Source organism: Tetranychus urticae, chromosome 1, assembly GCF_039701765.1.
Source record: "Tetranychus urticae isolate SD_2017Ah chromosome 1, NJAU_TeUrti_SD_1.0, whole genome shotgun sequence".
Taxonomy (NCBI): domain Eukaryota; kingdom Metazoa; phylum Arthropoda; class Arachnida; order Trombidiformes; family Tetranychidae; genus Tetranychus; species Tetranychus urticae.
In genome coordinates, this window is record NC_142958.1 from 20,216,253 (window position 1) to 20,237,479 (window position 21,227).

General features: G+C 32.3%; 2 protein-coding genes across 3 annotated transcripts; one reads left to right on the forward strand and one right to left on the reverse strand.

The window, feature by feature from the left end:
• Window positions 1-207: 207 nt before the first annotated feature.
• On the reverse strand, window positions 208-15,090 carry LOC107372231 (synaptotagmin-1). Its single transcript, XM_015940426.3, has 9 exons — window positions 13,942-15,090; window positions 6,940-7,068; window positions 6,807-6,881; window positions 5,801-5,893; window positions 5,654-5,712; window positions 2,762-2,876; window positions 2,278-2,419; window positions 1,855-2,021; window positions 208-1,783 (listed from the first exon to the last, which is right to left on the reverse strand). Exons 1-9 carry the CDS (start codon window positions 14,578-14,580, stop codon window positions 1,655-1,657), a joined length of 1,548 nt encoding a protein of 515 aa, XP_015795912.1. The 5' UTR covers window positions 14,581-15,090; the 3' UTR covers window positions 208-1,654.
• An 834-nt stretch (window positions 15,091-15,924) lies between these two features.
• LOC107359295 (uncharacterized) lies at window positions 15,925-19,319 on the forward strand. Of its 2 annotated transcripts, XM_089270385.1 has the most exons (4): window positions 15,925-17,724; window positions 18,425-18,777; window positions 18,894-19,019; window positions 19,202-19,319. In XM_089270385.1, the coding sequence occupies exons 1-2, from the start codon at window positions 16,726-16,728 to the stop codon at window positions 18,725-18,727; spliced, it is 1,302 nt and encodes a 433-aa protein (XP_089126511.1). In that variant the 5' UTR covers window positions 15,925-16,725; the 3' UTR covers window positions 18,728-18,777; window positions 18,894-19,019; window positions 19,202-19,319. The 2 variants fall into 2 exon arrangements, with proteins under 2 accessions (XP_089126511.1, XP_089126510.1); XM_089270384.1 differs by having other exon boundaries at window positions 18,425-19,019.
• The last annotated feature ends 1,908 nt before the right edge of the window (window positions 19,320-21,227 follow it).

Genomic DNA, 21,227 nt, shown 5'->3' on the forward strand with positions numbered 1-21,227 from the left:
TTTTTGTTATTGGAGCTCAATTTACCATGAGTCTGCTATTCAAAATCAAAAGGACAAACAATTGGATCGATTGATGCCTTGTATGCTAAATACGCCTAGCTCTAATGATATAGTAATCTTATACAGCATTGTGTGAAGTCAATAATATTGAGAAACTCGCAATTCCAAATCCATATTTTCTCAGTTACGAAATGAATTTATTCATGGTTTATTTAAATTTTTCAACTTTATTCAATGTTACCACAAATGAAAGAGTTTTTCATTCTCATGATTTACACAATATATTCATTTATGGCACAATATTCACGGAATAGACGCAATACTAGGATTTAATGGATACAAGATGATTTCTGAACAAACTCAGAAGGACAGATAATGGGAGATGTAAATTTTAAATACTGATTTGAAGGTTTTTCAATGAATGTTAAAATTGTGGTCCATGGTCAAAAGGAGTACAGTGAAACACAAGTTACATTAAATATCCATTGAATTGTAATAATGTTGCTGAAAGAGAGGAACCAAAATTGATTAATTGCTTAGTTAATCGACATGTTGCAGGGAAACAATATGTTTTAAAATAATTCCAATGATATGTATAACAAGAAAAGTAAAAGGAGTTCAGTTAACAGTTTTATCATCAGGTTAATGGACAATATAATTTTGCCTTTCTGTGTTGAACAATTGAAATACTACATGTTTGTTTCAAACTACACTGATCACTAAATTACAGAAGTTAATGATCGACAAATTAAATAATCTATTGTATAATGGGAGAAGTAAAGGAATCCATTAATGGTAATTAAAATTAAGGTACAATTAATAGTGATACATGGTTTGTAATGAAAGTAGGTAATGATTAAGTGCAAAAGAGACAAAAGACAATGTTGAGTTTATGTTGTTTTTGGTCATGTTTGGTGCCCTTACAAACACTGGCCATTCCTTGAAAGGTCAGGCTTCTCGGTTAAAGGTCCATTTGGTCCACGTATCACTAGCTTTTTAATTGTAATATGTACTGACGATACATAAATGAAATCAATACACAATACAGGCTTAAAGGTTTGGTTTACAATTGGAAGGAGAAACAAGGACTAACTAAATTATTAAAAAATAATCAACAATCAACAGTTTTACTCTTGTCAACAACAGTAAATTGTTGATTCATTTCAAGGCAATTCCAAGAGTCTTTGATGTAAAACAATTTAATCCAACTGATTACATGGTTTAACTCATAAATGTGTAAACACACACAAACCTTGCAAAATAAGGAGAAACTTGAACCAAAAAATTTACATTTCTCAGTTGAGATTGACATCAACATGGACTATGATAATAATGTTGACTCAATCAACGGTTGATTGTAACGAAAATTATATCTCATTTAACAATGGAAGTAATCAACTCTTGGAAGATAATTTTTGCTCACTATTTTGTTAGCTCTTCATATAACAATCATACTCAAGGTAAAGATGATAAAAAAGATTCCCGAGAAATAAAATGTGTGTCTCATGGTAAAGGTAAAATACAAGAAATATCAATGGTCAGGAAAAAAGGGTTTTTTGGTTTTTCCAGGTTTTTCGGGTTTAAATAATTTTTCACTTTCTTTTCTTTAGGTTGCTGTATCGATCAAAAGATCAATTTTGTTTGACCAAACTGGTTATCCTTTATCACCAACATCATCTGGATCTTTAAGGGAATGCCATTGAGCAATGGGTCGTCTAGGTGAGGCCAACATGTCCATCCAATGACGAAGCTCAGTTCCAGTGGCATTACATCCTAAAACAACCTAAAGGACAACAAAGAGAAGAGTAAATATTTTTTTCTCTGTTTTGTTTGTTTCATGAATGCTTTTCTTACCTTTCCAATTGGCTCTGAAGTTCCGATGCGATCATAATCGACAACTGTAATTACCGTTTGAACCTTTTGTATTTGCTCAAAGGGAACTTCAAAGGTAAACGATTCATTGTAATAAGGATTGAGAGTACATTTTTTGATGGAAGTTTTCTTCTTCTTAATCCGTTTACCTTTCAATTACAACCCAATTAGAGATTAAATTGGAAAGCAAAGATGGTTCCAAAGGATGAATCCAAGGAAAAGTGAATCAGGATCAATGAAGATGAAGGTTGACAGATATGAAGAGGAAGACAAAAAAAGAGAGAAAAGAAAGAAACGAGAAAACAGATTTAAGGATCCTCGTTTTACCCATTTTGTATGGTTTTGGGTTGTTAAATAAGAGACCAGAAAAGGGATTGAAAATTGATTTAAGGCAAGAGTAATTACCATTCATCATTAATGCAATTTTAACATAAGGATCTGAAAGGCCACCAACGTCCATTTTTTTGAGATTTTTAGCTTCCAAAATGACCACAGTAAGCTTACCAGCAGTTGGAACATAGCGAAGTGAGAAGCAAATATCACCGAGCTTGAAGCGAGAATTGAAAAAATCAATTTAGATCAAATTTTCATCATTAAACAGTCAACCTTAATGAGCAATCCTTCTGTCAGTTTCAGTTGAAGAGGGAAGAACCCATTTTTACCAGTTAACCTGGCCTTGTCCTAAATTCCTGGTTCAATGTTGTTTTAATATTGTTTTTACTTGACATTTATTAGTCTTGCCTATGATTGACCTTAAATCCAAGTTATCTTTTATTTAAACTTTCAACTGATATTGATTTATTTTCTTGAAACACTTTATGGAAATGGTTTTCAAAAATTTGCTTCCATTCAACTTTCTACTCCCAGTTGCTTCAATTACAATTCTTACCTGTCCTTGTTCACCTTCAACACTGGTCAAGTCACGCCATTCCTCAATGGTTTGAGCTAAATCAATTGTATTCAATGGGATTCGTACTTCACCAATTTGATCATGTTTTGAGAATCTAGGAAAAGACAAAAATTTTTAAATTTCTATCACCAACTCCTACATAACCATGGAAATACATGTAGTAAAATTAAGCAAAATCTTTTTCTCTGTCAAATTCCATGAACATTTATTTCCAAATATTATTATTCCTATTTCAAATTCAATTTCAAAGCTTCTCAAAAATTGACTCAAATAAGATCCTAAAAGGTTGAACTGATATCCTTAGAGTTACAAGGAAAACTTGATTGATAATTTTGACATTTCAAGATATTACATGAAACAAAACAATGAGAATGATTCCTTTGACCTCAAAAATATCCAAACATTCCCATTGAGAGAATGCAAAAAGAGAGAAAAGGAAAAGAAAATTTTTAATCGATATTGATGTTTCGATTGATTATGATTTTTCGAGTTTCCTTTCCTCTTCAATTCCCATCAATAGAAGTGCTTCAATTTAAATGAACAAAATCATTATTTAACTAACTTAACCATTTCTCAAGATCCAAATTCTCGACTTTTTTTCTTGAAATCCTTTTCGATTTCTTTCGATGTTATGAAAGGTGAATTGAAATTTTCAAACAAAATTACAAAATCGAAAATCGAAAGTTCAAACTAATCTTCAAACTAATCTAAACTCACGATTACGCTATTCAAGTGTTGAGATTTCATTCTTTCATCTTTCAAGTTTCAAGAGTTTGAAACATTTTCTTTGAAAATATTTCAATTGAAAAATGCGTGAAAGAGCAAAGATTACATTGAAAAAGGTTCAATTGAATCTAAACATTCACCTGAATTTATCTAAAGTAGAAAATAAGAAACATTTTCCATGAAACATGAAATCGTTTTATTTTTAGCGCAAAACTGATAGTTGATGAAGACACGCAACTGTTATCATGAGTTTAATCACAATAATCTTGTAAGTTTACAAATGATGAAACAAATTTCAAGCTTGATTCAACTCTACTGTTCAATGGCCATCACCATGTTATTATCATGGAAACGGTTTCTCCAAAACTGAACATTACATGTAAACATTGAACGAGTAATTAAAAAGTAATTAATCTTGATATTCAAGATGAACCCAAGAATGGGAAAAAAGAGTTTATTTTTTACGACAAAATGTGAAAACTTCATTTTCTGGAAAACTTTTTTTCTTCTCATTTCATTATTTCCATAATCGATAGAAACATTGAAATGGCAACATTGATTGTTGAAGCAAACTGTGTAATTGAGTCTTTATAAAGCTCCAACTGATTGAATCTTGTTGAGTCAAGCGAACTTGGGAATTTACATTTTAAACAAAAATTTGATTACAATTTGTCTCTAAAAGACAATTTAAGGTCAATTGAAAGTGAATCGAGAAATTAAGATTGATAAGTTTGGTGAAATTGTGCACAAATGAAAATTTAATTTCAATTTATTCAGAGATTTGCAAGTTGTTTGAGAAAAGAAGAAATTTGTTTTTCTTCTTTATTCCTCTCCACTTGTGAACATGTAAAAGTTTCACAATTATCATGAGATTAGACTGGGTTTCGGTGTAAGGTGAGCAACCTGGGAAAATGGAAAAGGCAAATCAAAATGTTCTCAGAAACTCGGGAAAAAAGGATGAAACTGAATATATTCAAAGTGAAACAAGTTCACAATAAATGTGTCTTTCAATAATAAAGTAAACTTGGGACAAACTCGATCATCATTAGCTTTATCGTTGCAGGTTGGAACCTTTCAGATGTTCCAAGTTGAAACCAAAAACAGTTTAACCTTTTTTTCCTTCAACATTGGAAAGTGTTTTTGGTTGAAACAAGGAAACCTTTTGTTTGGCTTTATTGAACACTTTTCAATTGATTTATCGAAAAGAAAAGGAAAACAAAATTAAAGTCAGGAAAACAGCTTGGACTTGAAATATTGAACTTGACAATCAACTGAATGTTGCCTGAAAAATATGATGAAAAGGGGAAAAAGCGTTTAAGAAAATTTTCTTTTTCTTCTTTTTCCATTTCAATTCAACTCTATTTACCTGTGAACGCACCTTATTCATGTTGACACTTGAAATTGATTTTAATTAAAAGCAACTGTTGAATGGAATTGAAAATTTGTGAAGATGTAAACAGAAAGAGTAAACTCATGGTAAATGGAAAAAAATTATCGCCAAAAAATCAATCAGAATTTTCTTTCAACATTTCAAATGTATAATTTAATTTCATTTGGTGAATAAATTTGTGCTTTTTCCTGGAAATCAATTTCTCAACCTTTATCCAATGAATTGGAGTAAATGAATCCGAGAATCTCGGAAACATGGTTAAGGTTGAAATTGCGACTCTATCATGTTGTATAACATGATCGAGCAGAACCTTCAAAATGATGAAAAAGTACAGAAAAAGTTACTTTTGTAATCTGAGCAAGGATGATATTGAATAATGAAAAGGTTTCAGATAACCTGGAAAAATATGCAACAAAAATTCAAGTTATTAACAAATAGAACTTTGAACATTGTTCAAGGCAAAGGAATAATTCATTTCAAAAATGACAATTCAAAGCTAAATGACAATGGAATCGCCTTATTCAGTAAATTCAGTAAAGAATATTCAATTCAAATGAATCACATTAAGATTTAAATTCAAAATCAAATGTAAAATTTTGTCGCCAAACTGATTCATTTGAATGTTGATTGAAATATTTATAATTAACCTTTTGTAAACTTTTGTTGTTCAATTTGAATAATTAGCAAATTAATCTTTTTGGAACAGAATTTTTCTTTTCAGGGAATTTCAGGACAAAAATGAAAATGGTTTTTACCTGTCAAAATCATAGACAGCAAATACCAGAGTTTTTACTGTTATCTCTGAATAAGTTACCTGGAAGAGAGAAGAGATTAGTTTAGCATTTTTTCTCGATTTGGGTTTTCACTGGTTTTGCTGTTTGATAATTGAGTTAATGGTTTACCTTAAAAACGAAAGTTTCATTGAAAACTGGATTCAGTGTTTTCCGATGAACTTTTGTCTCAAATTTTTTCTTCTTATCCGGAAGAAGATAAACCTTTAATGGGAAATAAAAGGTTTTTACATTTGTATCCAGTTGAGCCAATTAATTGATCCCGAAGAGTTGGATGTTGAGAGATTGGAAGAAGGAAAAGAACAAAAATTGAAATTATTATTGTTCGACAATTAAATGCTGCTCAGGGAAACACACCGAGATTGACAGTTATGTTGATCAAGACAATGTAAAGTTGATACTTTGGAGTTTATTGACTCCCAGTTAACAAGTAAAAATAACTCCAAAATCTCAATGTTTATCTGATTCCAATAATCAGCTTCGTATTGAGCAACAGAAAAGGTTAAACTCATTCAATACCTTTAAGCACAGTTTTTATAGTAAACATAAAAAATAGCATTTCCTGATTAGAGCCGTTCAGTTGCAATGAACTCATGATTGGCAGGAGTGCTATTTAACTCCTTTCAATAATGTCTATCAAACTCCATTTCTAGCTCTGAAACAAAGTCACTTTATTGAAAAAAAACGAAACTCGAAAAATAAAAGACAAAATCTTCGATCCAAAAATTTTCTCGTCATTAAGTCCAAGAATTGGACACAATTACATCATTCGTTTAACTTGCATGAGCATCAAAGTCTAATATTTTCAGCCGAAACAAAGCTTTGCAAAGTCAAAAAATTGGAAACGAATTTTAAGGAAAAATTAAAATTAAAACTAAAACCATAGACATTTAGTAATAAATAAACAACTATTTTTCGGAAAATGATTAAAGCTTATATTCGATTATTGTGCTGAAATACTGAACAAGAATTTTTTATTCTCTAGAAAAGAATTTAAATTCCGAAGTTAATTCTGGAAAGGCTGAGAATTGAGGTTTACAAGTTTAAGTTTGTACTTGTGAATGAGTTTATTCATTTTCGTTGAACACTTAATAAGGTTGATCTGTTCAATACTAACCTTTACATAAGGATCGCTGGTTCCACTCAAATCCAAACCTGGAAGCTCTTCAGCTTGGATAACAGTTATTGAAAGCTGGAAGGAAAAAAGTTGTTTTACTGAAAAAATTTTGACCATTAACTCCAATACTTACATTGCTTTGACTGAAATCGTAATCAATTTTAAACTGCAATCGACCCAACTTGACTTCACTTTTAGTTGAATCTTTATCTTCAGCTTGTTCCTCCATATTTGCCGTCAACTCTTCCTGATCTGGTTGAACCTGTTTAGTCAATTGTAAATAGGTGATCAAATTAATCGAGTTAACTTAATTGAAGCAGCAAATTGTATTCATCATCAAAATTAAGTTGTTAAGGGATGGAAAAAGGTAATAAATTGAAGGAAAACCGATCGATACAAATCAATGCAAATCAATGGCTCAACTTTATCATGTTTACAATAATGATACCTTAAGGGTCCAAAAACGAGGTTCACAAAAAAGGCTAACAATCTTATCCTTTGAGTGATCTTTTCAGCTTCACCATCTTCAACCTCATTCATCATTTAGATAAATATTGAACAGCATTTAACCTTTTTTCAGGTAAAAGACGTTCAAGATGAAAAGGAAATGAAAAGATTATTGGAATGAAGAGAGGAAAGGTTGACAAAGTTCAATGGTTAACATGAGTTAATTGAATACTTCATCCGATGCTGTAAATGTCAGACTAAATGAATAATAAAAACTCGAGAAAATGGTAAATTCCAAGTATTAACTTTTCCATTTATTGTAATTCAACTTTCAACTTTAATCGCAACAATTTGGTTGAGAAAATTAAATCTTTTAAATTTCTTTTCCAATTGCAACTTAAAGTTCATTATTCGCCTTGAAACTGATTAATCAGTGAAATCAATGGAATAATTTTACAGACAATTTGCTCTTGAATTTTTTTCTTTTTCTTTTCCGTTTTCTTTTATTCGATTGAATAAATTTGATAAATTCAACTCAAACCATTGGAATAAGTTGGAAAGTGAATAAATCTGAAAAATTGAATTGACCTTTAAATTCAGTGGAAACTCAGGAGAATTGAGATTTAACTGATCTGTTTTCCAGTAAACATTGAATCAACAAGTTTATTCCGCAAGACTTTAGACTTTGGTTCATCTTTTCTGATTTCATTTCATGACAAAATTTTTGGCCAAAATTTCCATTCATTTAATTGCTTTACTGAATTTTGATGAAACTTTTTCTTCTCTCTTTCATTTGATTTCAATTTCAAGAAAAGGATTATTTTCCATTTCATAATTTCTCAACGAAAAAAAGATTAATTTTCATTTCAATTGGAAGAGAAAACAATAAAAAAATACTTTTATCATTATAATAACAGTTTATTCATGTAGGCTGATGATAAGAATTGTATCATCAGAATAATAGAGAATGAAATTTTTCCTTTTCAAATAACAATTTTATCATGAATGTAACATGAGCAGGGTAAAGATAAATAAGTTGATAATGAAGATGCTTTTGTCAACAATTGTCTCTCTCAACCAAACATGGAATCTGTTGAAACTTCGATAAAATTTGATAAATTTTCTTTCACTTTTAAAGCCATCATCAACAGCCAATTAAGATGTGATCATTAATCTTGATCATCTAGCAAATCGTCGGTAAATTGTTGTCGATTGGCTGATATAATAATTTGGAATTGGGAGTTTGACTGGGAGTTTTTTTTATCAAATTTTCTGTTTCATTGTTGACTAATGAATTACTCAATGTAACTTGGTTTATTGTAACGAGGTGGAAATGATTTGTAAATGTTACGAGTTGAAGTTGGCTCTTCCATTAGCTGATTATCGTTATTCCCACCTGCAACACCAATCCCAACAGCATTACCAACTCCCACACTGTTTGGTATCACATCATAGCCAGCCATTGATGTATTAATGTTAATCTCAGTTGGCTTGAAGCTGGTTATTACAGCTATGGAACCTTGAGCATTATTAATATGATTAGTCTCGGAGTCGATTTGGTAATCGTTGAAGTGTTCAGTTTCGAGTAACCGTAACAGTAGACTTGTGCTAACATCTAAAAGGTATTCACTGATTCGTACCATTGAGGCTTCAGTCCACAGGCTGACAATGCTGCACACAAAGCAAATGTAGTCCAACAACGATTGAACCGCAACATATTCAACAACCGTTTCCATGCCTAAAGGATAGGCAACATTTATCTGAAAGGTTGAATTTACTTGGTCACGAAAAGGTGAATAAAACTGACTGGCCATGATTGCATTGTAAAGATAATCGACACAAGGTTCTTCAGAGTACTTGTTGAAACAAAATTCGGTAAAATTGGCTTCACTTTCAATTCCAAATCTTCCATCTAAATAATGATCTTCAATTCGAACATAACGCTGATCGACCCAAGCCTTGCTATTTTCATACGATTCCCACACGATACACTTTCGAATGCAAGTGGCTCGATTTTTACAATCGTGTGTAGAGTCACTCGTCTCATAATTGAAGCACTTTGAATCATGTGGAGGTGGCAATTTGTTGATTCTAGTCCGTTCATAGGTCACTGTTGCTCGATTGTTATTTTTAGTGTCAAATTGAAGGAATGAAGGATTACCAAGAGATTCGTCCAGTTCGTTTGTTGAATGGGTAAGAAAGATGCCCACTTTGTTAGTGGGCACTCGGGAGACATTCAAAGTAATATCGAGAAGCCAATTTGATCCAATTTCCTTTTTAGTGTATTTAATAGGAGTTTCCATGCCTTCAAACATGGTGTAACATTTGGAAAACAAACTCAGATAACTGGCGGGTGCTTGTTGTTGATAAACCGTCATGCAGCTTGTGTAGTTGTTGTTACTGTCCAATACTTGGCAATCTTTCACAAACTCGTTGAATGTAGGCAAAAGCTGATTGATTTGGTGCAAAGTAAGATTCGTCAAGTTTTTTCCATCCTCGCCCTTTTCATGTTTAAGGTGCGGAATCCTGTAAAAGAAGCACACTGAAACAGAAGGAAGTTCAGTGTTTTGAGGTGCGGCAATGTAAACATTGGTTGTCGTCTCGTAATTTAAATAAGATTGAGTGACCATAACGGCCATAATGAAGCCTCCAGTATAACTGAAGAGAAAAGCAATTCGACGATGTCGAGGCTGTCTGCTATTCCCTATTCCCCTCTTTGCCTCATCTGCTTTCAATGTTCGGGAATCTTTTTGCACCGATCTCTTGGCCATTGTTGAATAGCTTTTACCCGCAAACGCTCCTTTAGGTGATGTCAATGGGTTGCGTTCCGATGAAAACTTTGGTTGCAACTGAGGCCAATTAGAAGGGGTTGAATCAAAGGTTACATGGTCTGGTGAGATGCCGTTGTGTTGTATTGCTACTTTTGCCATTTCATCAAAAGTACGGATTGACATTATCGAGTCACAAAAACACTCTTTGGTTGCATTTCAACTGGCAATGTTTAACGAATGAAACGATTTACTTTTTTCTCAAATTTGTTTTTCAATTTCGTTTATTCAGTGAGAAAACTTTATATTTTATAAATGATGAGTTGATTGTTAATGGACGGAAATGTTATCGATTGATTGCTTTCAAGAGGGAATTATTTGTAAATTTTGAGTTTTAATGACATTTTGGATTATCAATCAAATAATTTCACAACTTCATTCACAGTTTAATTTTTGCTCTCATCATTGAGATTCATTCATGTGACCATCATTTTGTATTTTTCATGATGAAAACTCTATTAACCTTACACTTTGAACAAAAGATTCAAGATTAATTCACAGTCATTCAATCGTATAATTGACTTTTCATTTTCTTGACAAAATTAAAACTTTACAGTTCACCTGAATAATCAGACAATTGTTAATCCAGAAATAATGAAATGATTTAATTGTTAACTCAATGTTAAATATGTTATAACAATCGTGTTGAAAAGTTATTCAAATGCTTAACAAAATAAAGTCAACTCTAGTAAAGTAATGATAATGATAAAATCGAGTCTCACAGGTCTTATTAGTGAAAACATTAATAATGCAAACGACTTGACAATGTTCAAACTCGAAGCAAGCCAATTAACATACAACTCGTGAGACTATAAAATTAACTCTGATTTACCATAAAATTGAAACGTGATATTTGATTGATGACAACCAAAGGCTTAATTTGCTTTCAACGAACCACTTAAAATTATCTCAAAAATCAATCGAAAGCGACTTCAGTCATCCAAAGAGTTATGTTTCAATCTTGTACCAATTATGTTTGCCTTCAAATAACAATAAAAAAAATATCGCTCGAAGCAGTTTCATATTGATCGAATGATTAAAAGGAAAGATCTTAAAGATCGACTCTTTTCATTCAATTTGTTTAAGCGATGAACTTTTCTGACAAAACAACTTCTGTTCAAAATAATCAATGATCGAGTTCAACAGATTAAGGCTGTGAATCCTAATCTAGAGGCTGATTCCCTTCACACATTTGGTGTTAAGTGAACTCGATTTGCATCTAATATCAGAAATAATTTTTACTAACAGTAAATGTAAAATGACTTTTCCTTGTCACCCGAAGACACCAATGTTTAACTGATGTTTACCCGCACTTTGACAGTAGATTAGTAACTGAAGCAATTTTCCAATTCTTTTAGGTTAATAATGGCAACTAGGCAAATCAGGGTTGTAATTGAATCTAAATTAACCTGGAGATAATTTAATTAACAATCAAGGAAAAAAGTTGTCTTTTCTCCTTTCATTCAAATCGATTCCCTCAATGATTATCATTAGTCTCTCGACTAAGAGTTGTTTTTTTGTGTCTTGTTAGCTCTCAAAGGCTGACAAGCAACAAGTTTTTTTGCCTTGCTCTTGCTTTTCTAGAATATACTTGTTCAGAATTTTCAAGTTGAATCGATCGATAGTCAGCTGAGTTATTACTTGGAAACACTCAGTTTGGATGTAAACTAAACTCGTAGGTGTAAAAGTCAGAAAACAATAAACCAAAGTTGAGTTAATAATAATGATTACAATTTGGTTTCGAACGAGAAAAAAAAGGAACAAAAAATCCTATCCTTAAACCATTTGCACCAACAAAAGCATAAAAGTCTATTAAATCTAAATCCTTCAAGCCTAACAATTAAGTATAAATTTTAGCAACATTGTTGAACATGATTTATCTTGTTCTATGATAAATTGAATCGTCTTCATCTTTAGCCTTTAGGTGGTGATGTTGAGCGGAAAAACTGATCTCAATTGTAACACTTTTAGATTGTTATCTAATCAAAATCGAGGCAATTTCAGACAAGATTCAATTCGAACTGAAATCAACTGACATTTGAACTTGATTGTCCAGAAAAAAGGCAAAATTTTTCAATCGATTTATTCAATTCTCTTTTCAATATTGATGCAAAGATTTGAGTCGCTTTAATAATTGAAAACTTGCTGAGCTTTTTGACCACAAAAAATAACGAAATGTTTAAAATTAAATTTGATTTCTTCTCGAAATTCATATTCAATATCTATTCAAACCAAGCATTTCCCTTTTCTGCCAACAAATTGCTTGGATCTGCAAAAGTGTGGTGCAGGATTCTTGTACTTGATGCTTTTCATGAATCAAAGGTAATTTGATATCAATTTTTTTTCTGAAAAACGAGTCAAAGTTCAATAGACTTGGAGTTCAAATTTTTTCATCCTTATTTTTACATCATTACTGGGACGTTCAACAGTTATCGAAGTGTTATTTCATGGTTTATCTTAATTGATTAAATTTTCATTTAGACTTTGGGTTTACTAATTCATCTGGAAATATTGCTATTGAAGGGAAGGAAACAAATGAATAATTAAAGTGTTACTTATTAATAATGATAACTGAATGAAAAATAAATGAGATTGATTGACTTTTAATTAGCTTTTTACATTTAGAGTCAATTTTGTTTACCATTCAAGAACTCATCATCAAGAGATTTCATTTTTTATATTCATTTTAATATTAAAATGAGAAATGGGTTTAACATTAAAACAAGAGTTTTGAAATAAAATATTAAAAGAAGCCAATTAAACTAACGAAGGCAAACATTGAAGACTTATCAATTTAAATTGAAGCCTTCCCAATGATTGAATCAAGAAACAACATTTTGTCTTCATTTAGATCAAATTGAACAAATTTTCCTTCTCAATATTAAATTACGGATAAAAATAGATATTTCACGTTGAATATGTTAATTGGTTTATCAAATCAATCAAATAAAACAATAATAAAAAGAATACGAAATTGATATGAAAATGAAAAGATTTACGTTAAAGACCCTCCATCGTATCTTATACTTGATGGGGAAAAAGCGACTCTCTAGGTCTGAAAAGTGAAAGCAAAGAATGGATTTGATAGTAAAAAATGACGATGACAATAAAAGTTGGATTTATATTCTGAACGCTATTATGTTGATGAAGACTGTGAAAGTGCTGATCAACAAGACGAGAAAATGCGAAATTTCAATGTTAAAAGACTCTTATCGTAAGGCATATTGATGCTGGACAAGGGTTGTCTTGGGTTGAAATGAATATACAAATGTAAAAATCAAATGATCTCTGACATTAAAGACCCCTCATTGTGTCTTATATTTGATGGGCAAAGACTCACCCTCTTAGGTTAGCAAGTTGGAAGGGAGAAGGGACTTGACGGAGAAAAATTAATGATTTTGATGATTAAGGTTGAATCTATTTTGTGAATGTTGTTATGATGAAGACTGGGAAAATGAGAAAATTTAATGTAAAAAGACCTTAATTGTGAACCATATTTGCTACCGGACAAGTTGCCTTGTTGGGTCACAAACTATCTATTTATATTGTCTAATAGACTTTATTTGATGACGAAGTTTGACCGTTATGAAGGTGATGAATGATAACAAATTTTGTCTTCAATTCCAATTAATGTGAGTGAAATAGGTTGTCATAAGTTAATCAGTTGTGAGATAATTGAATGATGAATGTATTTGTTAACCTTAATCAGTAACCTTTTTCTTTGGAGTATTAAACGAGAATGATTATTATTATCCTTATTATTATATTATGATTACTAGATGATATTGATTGATTGGAGTATATTAAAAGGATGAAATGAAAAGGGAAAGGAAAAGGTTAATATCTATTGATCTATTTACCTTTTCTTTGTAAGTTTGTCCCAACAATTGGACTGACCTAAGATCCACTTTACCAGTGATAAGACCTTTACCCTTATCGGCTCGCCATCGTCTCCACCATTTATGGAGGCAACAGTAAAATATTAAACCACAGATAGCAGCAATCACGGTTAGGACAAAGAGGACAGACCAGACTGGCATGTGAGTCGATCTTGAAATGTCCTCAACAAACTCTTTACCCTTTACCATATTATCATTATCATTATTATTATCACTGTAAATTGGAGTATTAATCTTGTTCACTGTTGACTGGAAAGGTGAAAGTGTAGATGATGAGATTCGTGAAGGAAAGTATGATGAAGGTGATGAAAATGAGTTAACCTTGTTAACATTTAAGGTTGACAGGTTATCAATTGTTGCTTCAGTTGACTGAGTTATTGTTGACAGGATTGATGCTGATGAAGATGACGAGTATGGTAATGAAGATGAGGTCGATGAGGGTGAACCTGTCATCAGGGTTGGTAAAGTTGACGGTAAAGGTGAGACAGTATAATCAATTGAATCTTCCGTAGTTAAATCTAAATCTTTATCAGATGTTTCTTGGAAAGCAACTCTTTTAGTTAAAAACTTGATCAACGGATCAGTTTGAAAGGGAGGCATTTCAATGAACAACTCAGGGATTGATGAAACTGAGGAGTAATTTCAATGTTGAGAGACAATATTTGATAACACAAAAAAGAGTCAACTTTTCACTCAGAGCAAGTTTATTATTGGAAATGCTCTGTAATTATTTATTAACTTGTGATTTATAAAGAGATGAATAAGGAAAGTTGAAGATGTTTGTCAATGGATGAAATTAAAGCATGTTTAATGGCATTTTAATGGGTCAGTTATTTGAACAGTTGAAGGAAAGTTGATGGGACACGGTTTTGGGTTTGATAACGGATAGAGTTACCAATGGAGTGTTACTCATGGAGTGTTGAATCCATGGTATAGATGAAGTATCAACAGTTGTTGGACTCAGAGTGAGATAAAAAAAGATGAGGATGAAAAGGAGAGGAAAAGCAGAGTTCTTGTTGTTGTCAGTATTGATTCAAGGTAATCAATGACGTGGTCCTTTCAAAGCTGGATGAGCAAGTCTATTGGGTACAAAACTGGTAAACACATGCATCATAAATGCATCTCTTTTATTTGTTATCATCATCATCCTACTCTTCATCTTTCTTTTTTTGTCTTTCATCAAGTTTCTTCCTCTTTTTTCTTCATCATCACTTTGCCTCTTCTTGACGCATGGCTTTACATCAACATGCGAACCAACAAGTTTTTCACAGTTCTTAATATTGATCCGTTTTCATGCTGCCAGCTTCGCTGTAATTAAGCCATCATCTTTATCATCACCATCGTCAACCCTTAACCCTTTCCATCTTTAACTTGATCTTCACCATTATTAATCACTTGAATAGTAATTGGAAACATTTGATGGAAACTGCAGAAAAAAAAATTAAAGAAACAACCAAAAGATTCCAATTATCTTTTCACTTTTTTCCTGTTCTTTATGAATAATGTTTATTGATTAATGGGCACAATTTAAGGATTACATTGAGATTTCATTCTTGGATTGTTCAACATTTCATTGTTTATCCATTTCGATTAACCCAAATTGTTCTCTGCAATGGCAATGTTTACCTAAACATGGTTTGACAATATATTAATATGGTTCACAATTAGGTTTGTATTCATGGTTACAATCAACCGATTAAAGTTATCATGTTTTATTCTGGTATAAATCAATTGAATGAAAAGGTAAACTTTCAAGATGAAATTTTTGCTTCTTTTATTATCCAATAACCAATAAAGTTAAATGTTGCCTTTTATCAATTAAACTTGACTGAACAATTGAAAAGGTAATATTTTGGGAAACTTCCTGTTTCAGTGTAAAAATTGAACATTCAATTTGAAATGGAAAGGTTCAAGAATAGGAAGCAACTACAAAAAGGGTGATAAATAACCATTTTATTTGATAGTTAAACCATTATTGGTTGACAGCAAATTTTTTGACTTGCAACAGATGGAAAGCATCAAGTGATGATAATAATTAATGTTTACATGTTACAACTTGGGATCAAGACATCAGTTGGGTTACAGTTACAATTAGACAATTAATTGAATAGCTTTTTCTCCTTGTAAAACCTGGTAAATAAACAAACAAACTGGTTCAGGTCAATTTGATTGTTAAACTAACCCAAAGATGGGTTAATGGGTTAGGCATCAGTTTAAGCATCATTCACAGTCTCACTCAACTGTATTACAAAAATATTAGCAAAAATTGTTAAATTTAAATGATCCAATTTATATACCAATTGAACCAGAGGTTTACAGGAGCCTGTTAGATATATCTATTATTACCTGTACAGCAAGAATAGGAAGACAATTAAATTGAACAATTGATGATTTTGTACCAAAGTGTTGAGCTTCTTCCTTCTCCCCCATCATCAAACAATCATGTTAACACACTTCACATAACAACTCTCGTACCCACTCTAGATGATCACTTTTCATAGTAACTTTTCATAGTCACTCTTTTTCATGGTAACTCTCCTCCTACTCCTTCATCATTAACTAACTAATTGACTCTCTCTCTGTGTCTCTCACTCACTTGATCAAACAATTGTGTGAACACTTTCCGTTTAAACCGCCTCTCACAATAATTAACTTGTCTTGGCTAATTTTCATCCATTACAATTGATAGTCTATTTTTGTTTCCCTGTAACTGTTGCATGATTTACATCGACTGACCCCACACCAATGGTTAAAGCCATGGGAAGAAAGCGCCTCACTTCGGTCTACCAATTGTCCTCTTTTGGGTCTCCTTTGACACTTTTTTCACCAGTTTTTTCATCAACCTTTTCATCTTGTTCATCATTGCCATCTTTATCGCCATTATCATCGACCATCAATCGTCTAGTTTTAGTTTTATTGATTGCCATTTTCACTAACCACTTGTGTTTGGTCCGTTGTCAGTCTGATGAGGTTACAACGCCTTCAAGTTTAACTATAACTGATCCATCCGAGGTAACAACTGGTACCTTTTTAAATTTAATCATCTCCACTGTTCCACCGACAACTTTATCTCCAAAAGATGGACAGTCCACCAATTCAACAGCATCATCGTCGTCAACAATGATTTTGGACTTATCTACAAATGCAAGCTTGATTGAAAGTAGTGAAAATAATGAAGTTGGTAATACAACATTAAAACCAAGTAACCTTAGTCGTGTTACAGCATTTCTTGATGAATCGGATGAAGTAAACACCCAATCATCGACAATTACCATAGATGTGTCTCCAATTATACTGAATAATGTAATTAATCAAACAGAGTTTAATTATTCAATCAGTGACAATTCATCTCTACCAATTCCAGTAACCTTTCAACCTAAAAGTCCATTACTTAAGTCACCCTCAGTGAATTCAACTGTTGAACAAACTCTTCTACCAAATCAATCTTTAATTGACTCTCCAACAACATTATTAACCGTCGACTTGGTCAATGGTAATGCCAATAATAGCAATGATGATAGAAATAATAACATTATTATCATTTCCAATGAAACAAGTTCACAAACTAGAGCAGGTAATGAGACAATTTGTGATTCAAATAGACTTGAGATTGACCATTATCAGGCAAAAAAGTTTTTCCTGTTAACAATGATTCTATTAGGATTCTGTTGTTTCTTAATTATCATCGTACTTATCCTGGTTGTTTACATTTATCGTAAATTGTCCAAAGAGAAAACAGTTAAGGTAATGATTAAATATTAACTAAAACATTGACACAAACACACATAAAACCCAAAGAGGTTTACACAAACAAGAAAAAGGTAGAGAGAGAATAAAAAAATAGAAAAAGGTTAAGATTGAATTAGGTTGAAATGATTATGACAATGAAAGAAGGTGCTGATGAAATTGAAGAGGAAAAGTTTTGCTGGAAATCCTGTCTGAGGATGAAAAATCACTCAGAATAATCATTATGATAATCATTTTCACTGGTTCACTGTTGTTGCTTCCGTATAATGACTAAATCATTTTTTGTCTGTTGGTTGGTTGACACTTTTAGTTTCATTTTACGATGGTTTGTTTTTTCCTCTTAAGGTAGCAAATAACTGGAAGATAAATTAAACAGTTAAATTTAGGTTTCACATTAGGTTAATCAACAAATTATATTAATATTAATAAGAAATATGAGTTACAGTTATGAAGGTACTCGGTGCACAGCAGATAAAGAGGGAAAATATTTTAGCTGTGAAAATAAGAGAAACATGTGATTGACCTGAAAATAAGCTTTATTCAAAAGTTATGATTCAAAAGTTGAAAAGTCGTTCATTTTTAAAAATTGGTTTTTCTTGTTTAATTGAATGGTTTGTGTTTTTGTTTTAATTTATCTGTTTTTATTGGCAAATTAACTGTTTGTATTTCTGTTATTGCTTTCTATTGTACAATTTAGGTGCCAAATAATGTTGGAGCTGTTGAATTTGATACGATCAAAGATGGACGATTCCACCAATGGCAAGGAACCGTTAATAGTGCTTTTGACTCGGCAGATTTAAATGATGCTACTACAAGGACTGGATATCGTTTTATGGATGGTTCTGTTATTCCCTACTCAGAACGCTATCATACAGACATTAAATCATCTTCAACGGAAACGTTTGGCCATCATGTAAACTCTCACCACCATCAGAATCATCCAGCTCAAGCCTCATTTAATAATAATTCATTACCTAAAACCATTGATACAAGATTGTGAAAGATACAAGTGACAAGTTACACTGCATCATGTTAATCTTTAACTTTCAAGTGAGGGATTATGATCAAGCCTATGCTAAATAATGTTAATCATTGTATAACAATATTATTTGTTTTTTACATTTTATGCATTTATATACATTTATAAATCTACACCACACACACAGGAAACAATTAAAGCTGTTTTTCGATACTATTTTCAATGTTAATAAGAACACACACAAAGTGTTTCAAATCAATTGATTCCGCCCAGCAACCAGCAAAGCTCAATAAAAATTCATGGTATTCCTAATGTAAGCTAATCAGTTTAATCGTTTCTCTTCCATTGTTGAATGTTTAACGTTTTAATGTTAATTTACTCTTGACGGAAAAACGTCAATTTACTTTTAATATTTCATCGCAACTTGATTATTACCCAAAATGCTACCTAGTCAAACCTTTCTAATCATTTAATTATCTTTTCTTTATCACCTAGGCACATCAAAGTTTCAACTAAACAGCCAACAATTAAAATCTGGACAATATCAACGGAAATGTTCAATGGTTACCTGAGTAATAATAATTAGAGAAAAAATTTCCTGCCTTAAAACAAGTGAAACTAAATTCAAGTAAACTCTGAAGAGTTCCAAGTCGAACTAACTTTATTCTCTAGAATACTTCTACATATATTTAGGATACAATGTATCTTATCGAGGCACACCTAAAATCGATAAGATGTAACATTAAGGACATTAATGGTTAACATTAAACTTATTATAAATGCTTATTCATCTTGGGTGTGTTACATGTACCGGCCGCCATTCTGAACAGCCACTGTTCAGTTACATTAATAATGTGTTCCTGAAGTGTCAATCTGTCGTTCGTTGATTGGTCCTAATCTTTGAAGATGAATGCCATCCCTCAAGCTCTATGAGAGGAGAGTTTATCTCTGCTCCTATGGTATATGAAATTTCACCTTTAGAAGATTTGCTCCTGAGTATTATTCCACTTAAACTTCTAGGATCTTCATGTCCGCATTTGCGACAGCAGTTTGGTCCAACTCCGCAGAATTCGAGTTGACAAGTCTCTTCTTCTGTGAGGGGAGGACCAAGACAGCATCCTTTGTTTTTCGTTGGATTGTCTGGTCGAAATTTTTTACAACATCCCTTATAATCGGATTTGTGGATTGGTATACAGTCGTATTTAGTGTTCCACTCTTCACAACACCATTTACAAACGATCGAAAACTGACTACGAAGACGATTGAATGGACTACCAACTAGTGTAAAAATGGTAGGATATTCTTCAAAATCTAGGGGAGGTATTGAGAGAGCAGTCCGAGCAAGTTCGGAGTAGTATTCATAGAACACATCAATATTTGCATCACTAGCCAGGATAAACTGTCTCTGATCATAATTTATTGGAGTACCTCTGTGACAAGGAATTTTCGTCATGGAAGACTGTATCCAAGATTTTTCAAACATACTGACTGGAGAGAAGGGAACAACATCGATGAGTGCAAAGTCATAAGGCTCAGGCCGGTCATTGCAATCTTCAAGATAGTCATCTTCAGGTTCGACATGTACATATTTGACATAGCATTGGGATCGTATGGATTGGGCAAATGCAGACTCATTAGCATCATGGGATGAACCGTCAATTACATGGTCCATACTAATAAAGAGTCCTAAAGCAGCGTAGTCCGCATTATCTGCAAATTCTTCATAAGAAATTTTCTTGAGTCCACCTTGAAAAGGGCAACAGAAGGAATAGGAGGCACCTCCAACAATGCCAACATACTGGATGATTCCGTCCCAAACTGTATTCTTAACACCTAGATCACTAGCATAGTGTAGTATATACTGCCAGAATACCACACTTTGTCTACTTCGGCTGCAGAATGGAATGAAGGCTTTGTAAGGTTTATCATTCATTTCGGGGCCTTTATTGTAACATAAACAGATTTTTGTTAAGAGAATTTAGAATAAGGAAATTACAATTATCATTATTATTCTTCAATAGAGCTACATTTATAGAGTTACAATTCTTAGGAATAGAAGTAGGTTATAAGGGATCTAATACATTGTACCGGCCGCCATTCTGAACATCCAATGTTCAGTTACAATTTTTAAACTGTTTCTCCGACACTTAAGATTTGAACATCTAATCTTGAGCCCTCTTTGATAGGAAAATCTACAGGCAAAGCAGTTATCACTACAGGTTTATAGCAAAACTGATGTTGTTTGATTAATTTGTTGTCATCTAATATCGTGTGATCTGCTCTTAAGATCACACCGACCTTACAGCCAGTTAATTCTTCAATTTTTTGTCTTAAGACTAAACCAGGGTCATTAAGGGAAAGATTATTTATTTGAAATGTCTTATCTAAGTATTTAATTGTGAATTGGGTATATCTTGGTGGGTCAGTAGTGGTACGCATAGGATTAGATGTGGATGCAATTCCTAATGTAAGATTATCATTTTGTCTTTCTAATTCATTTTGGGTTAGTTTTGTTGTGAGT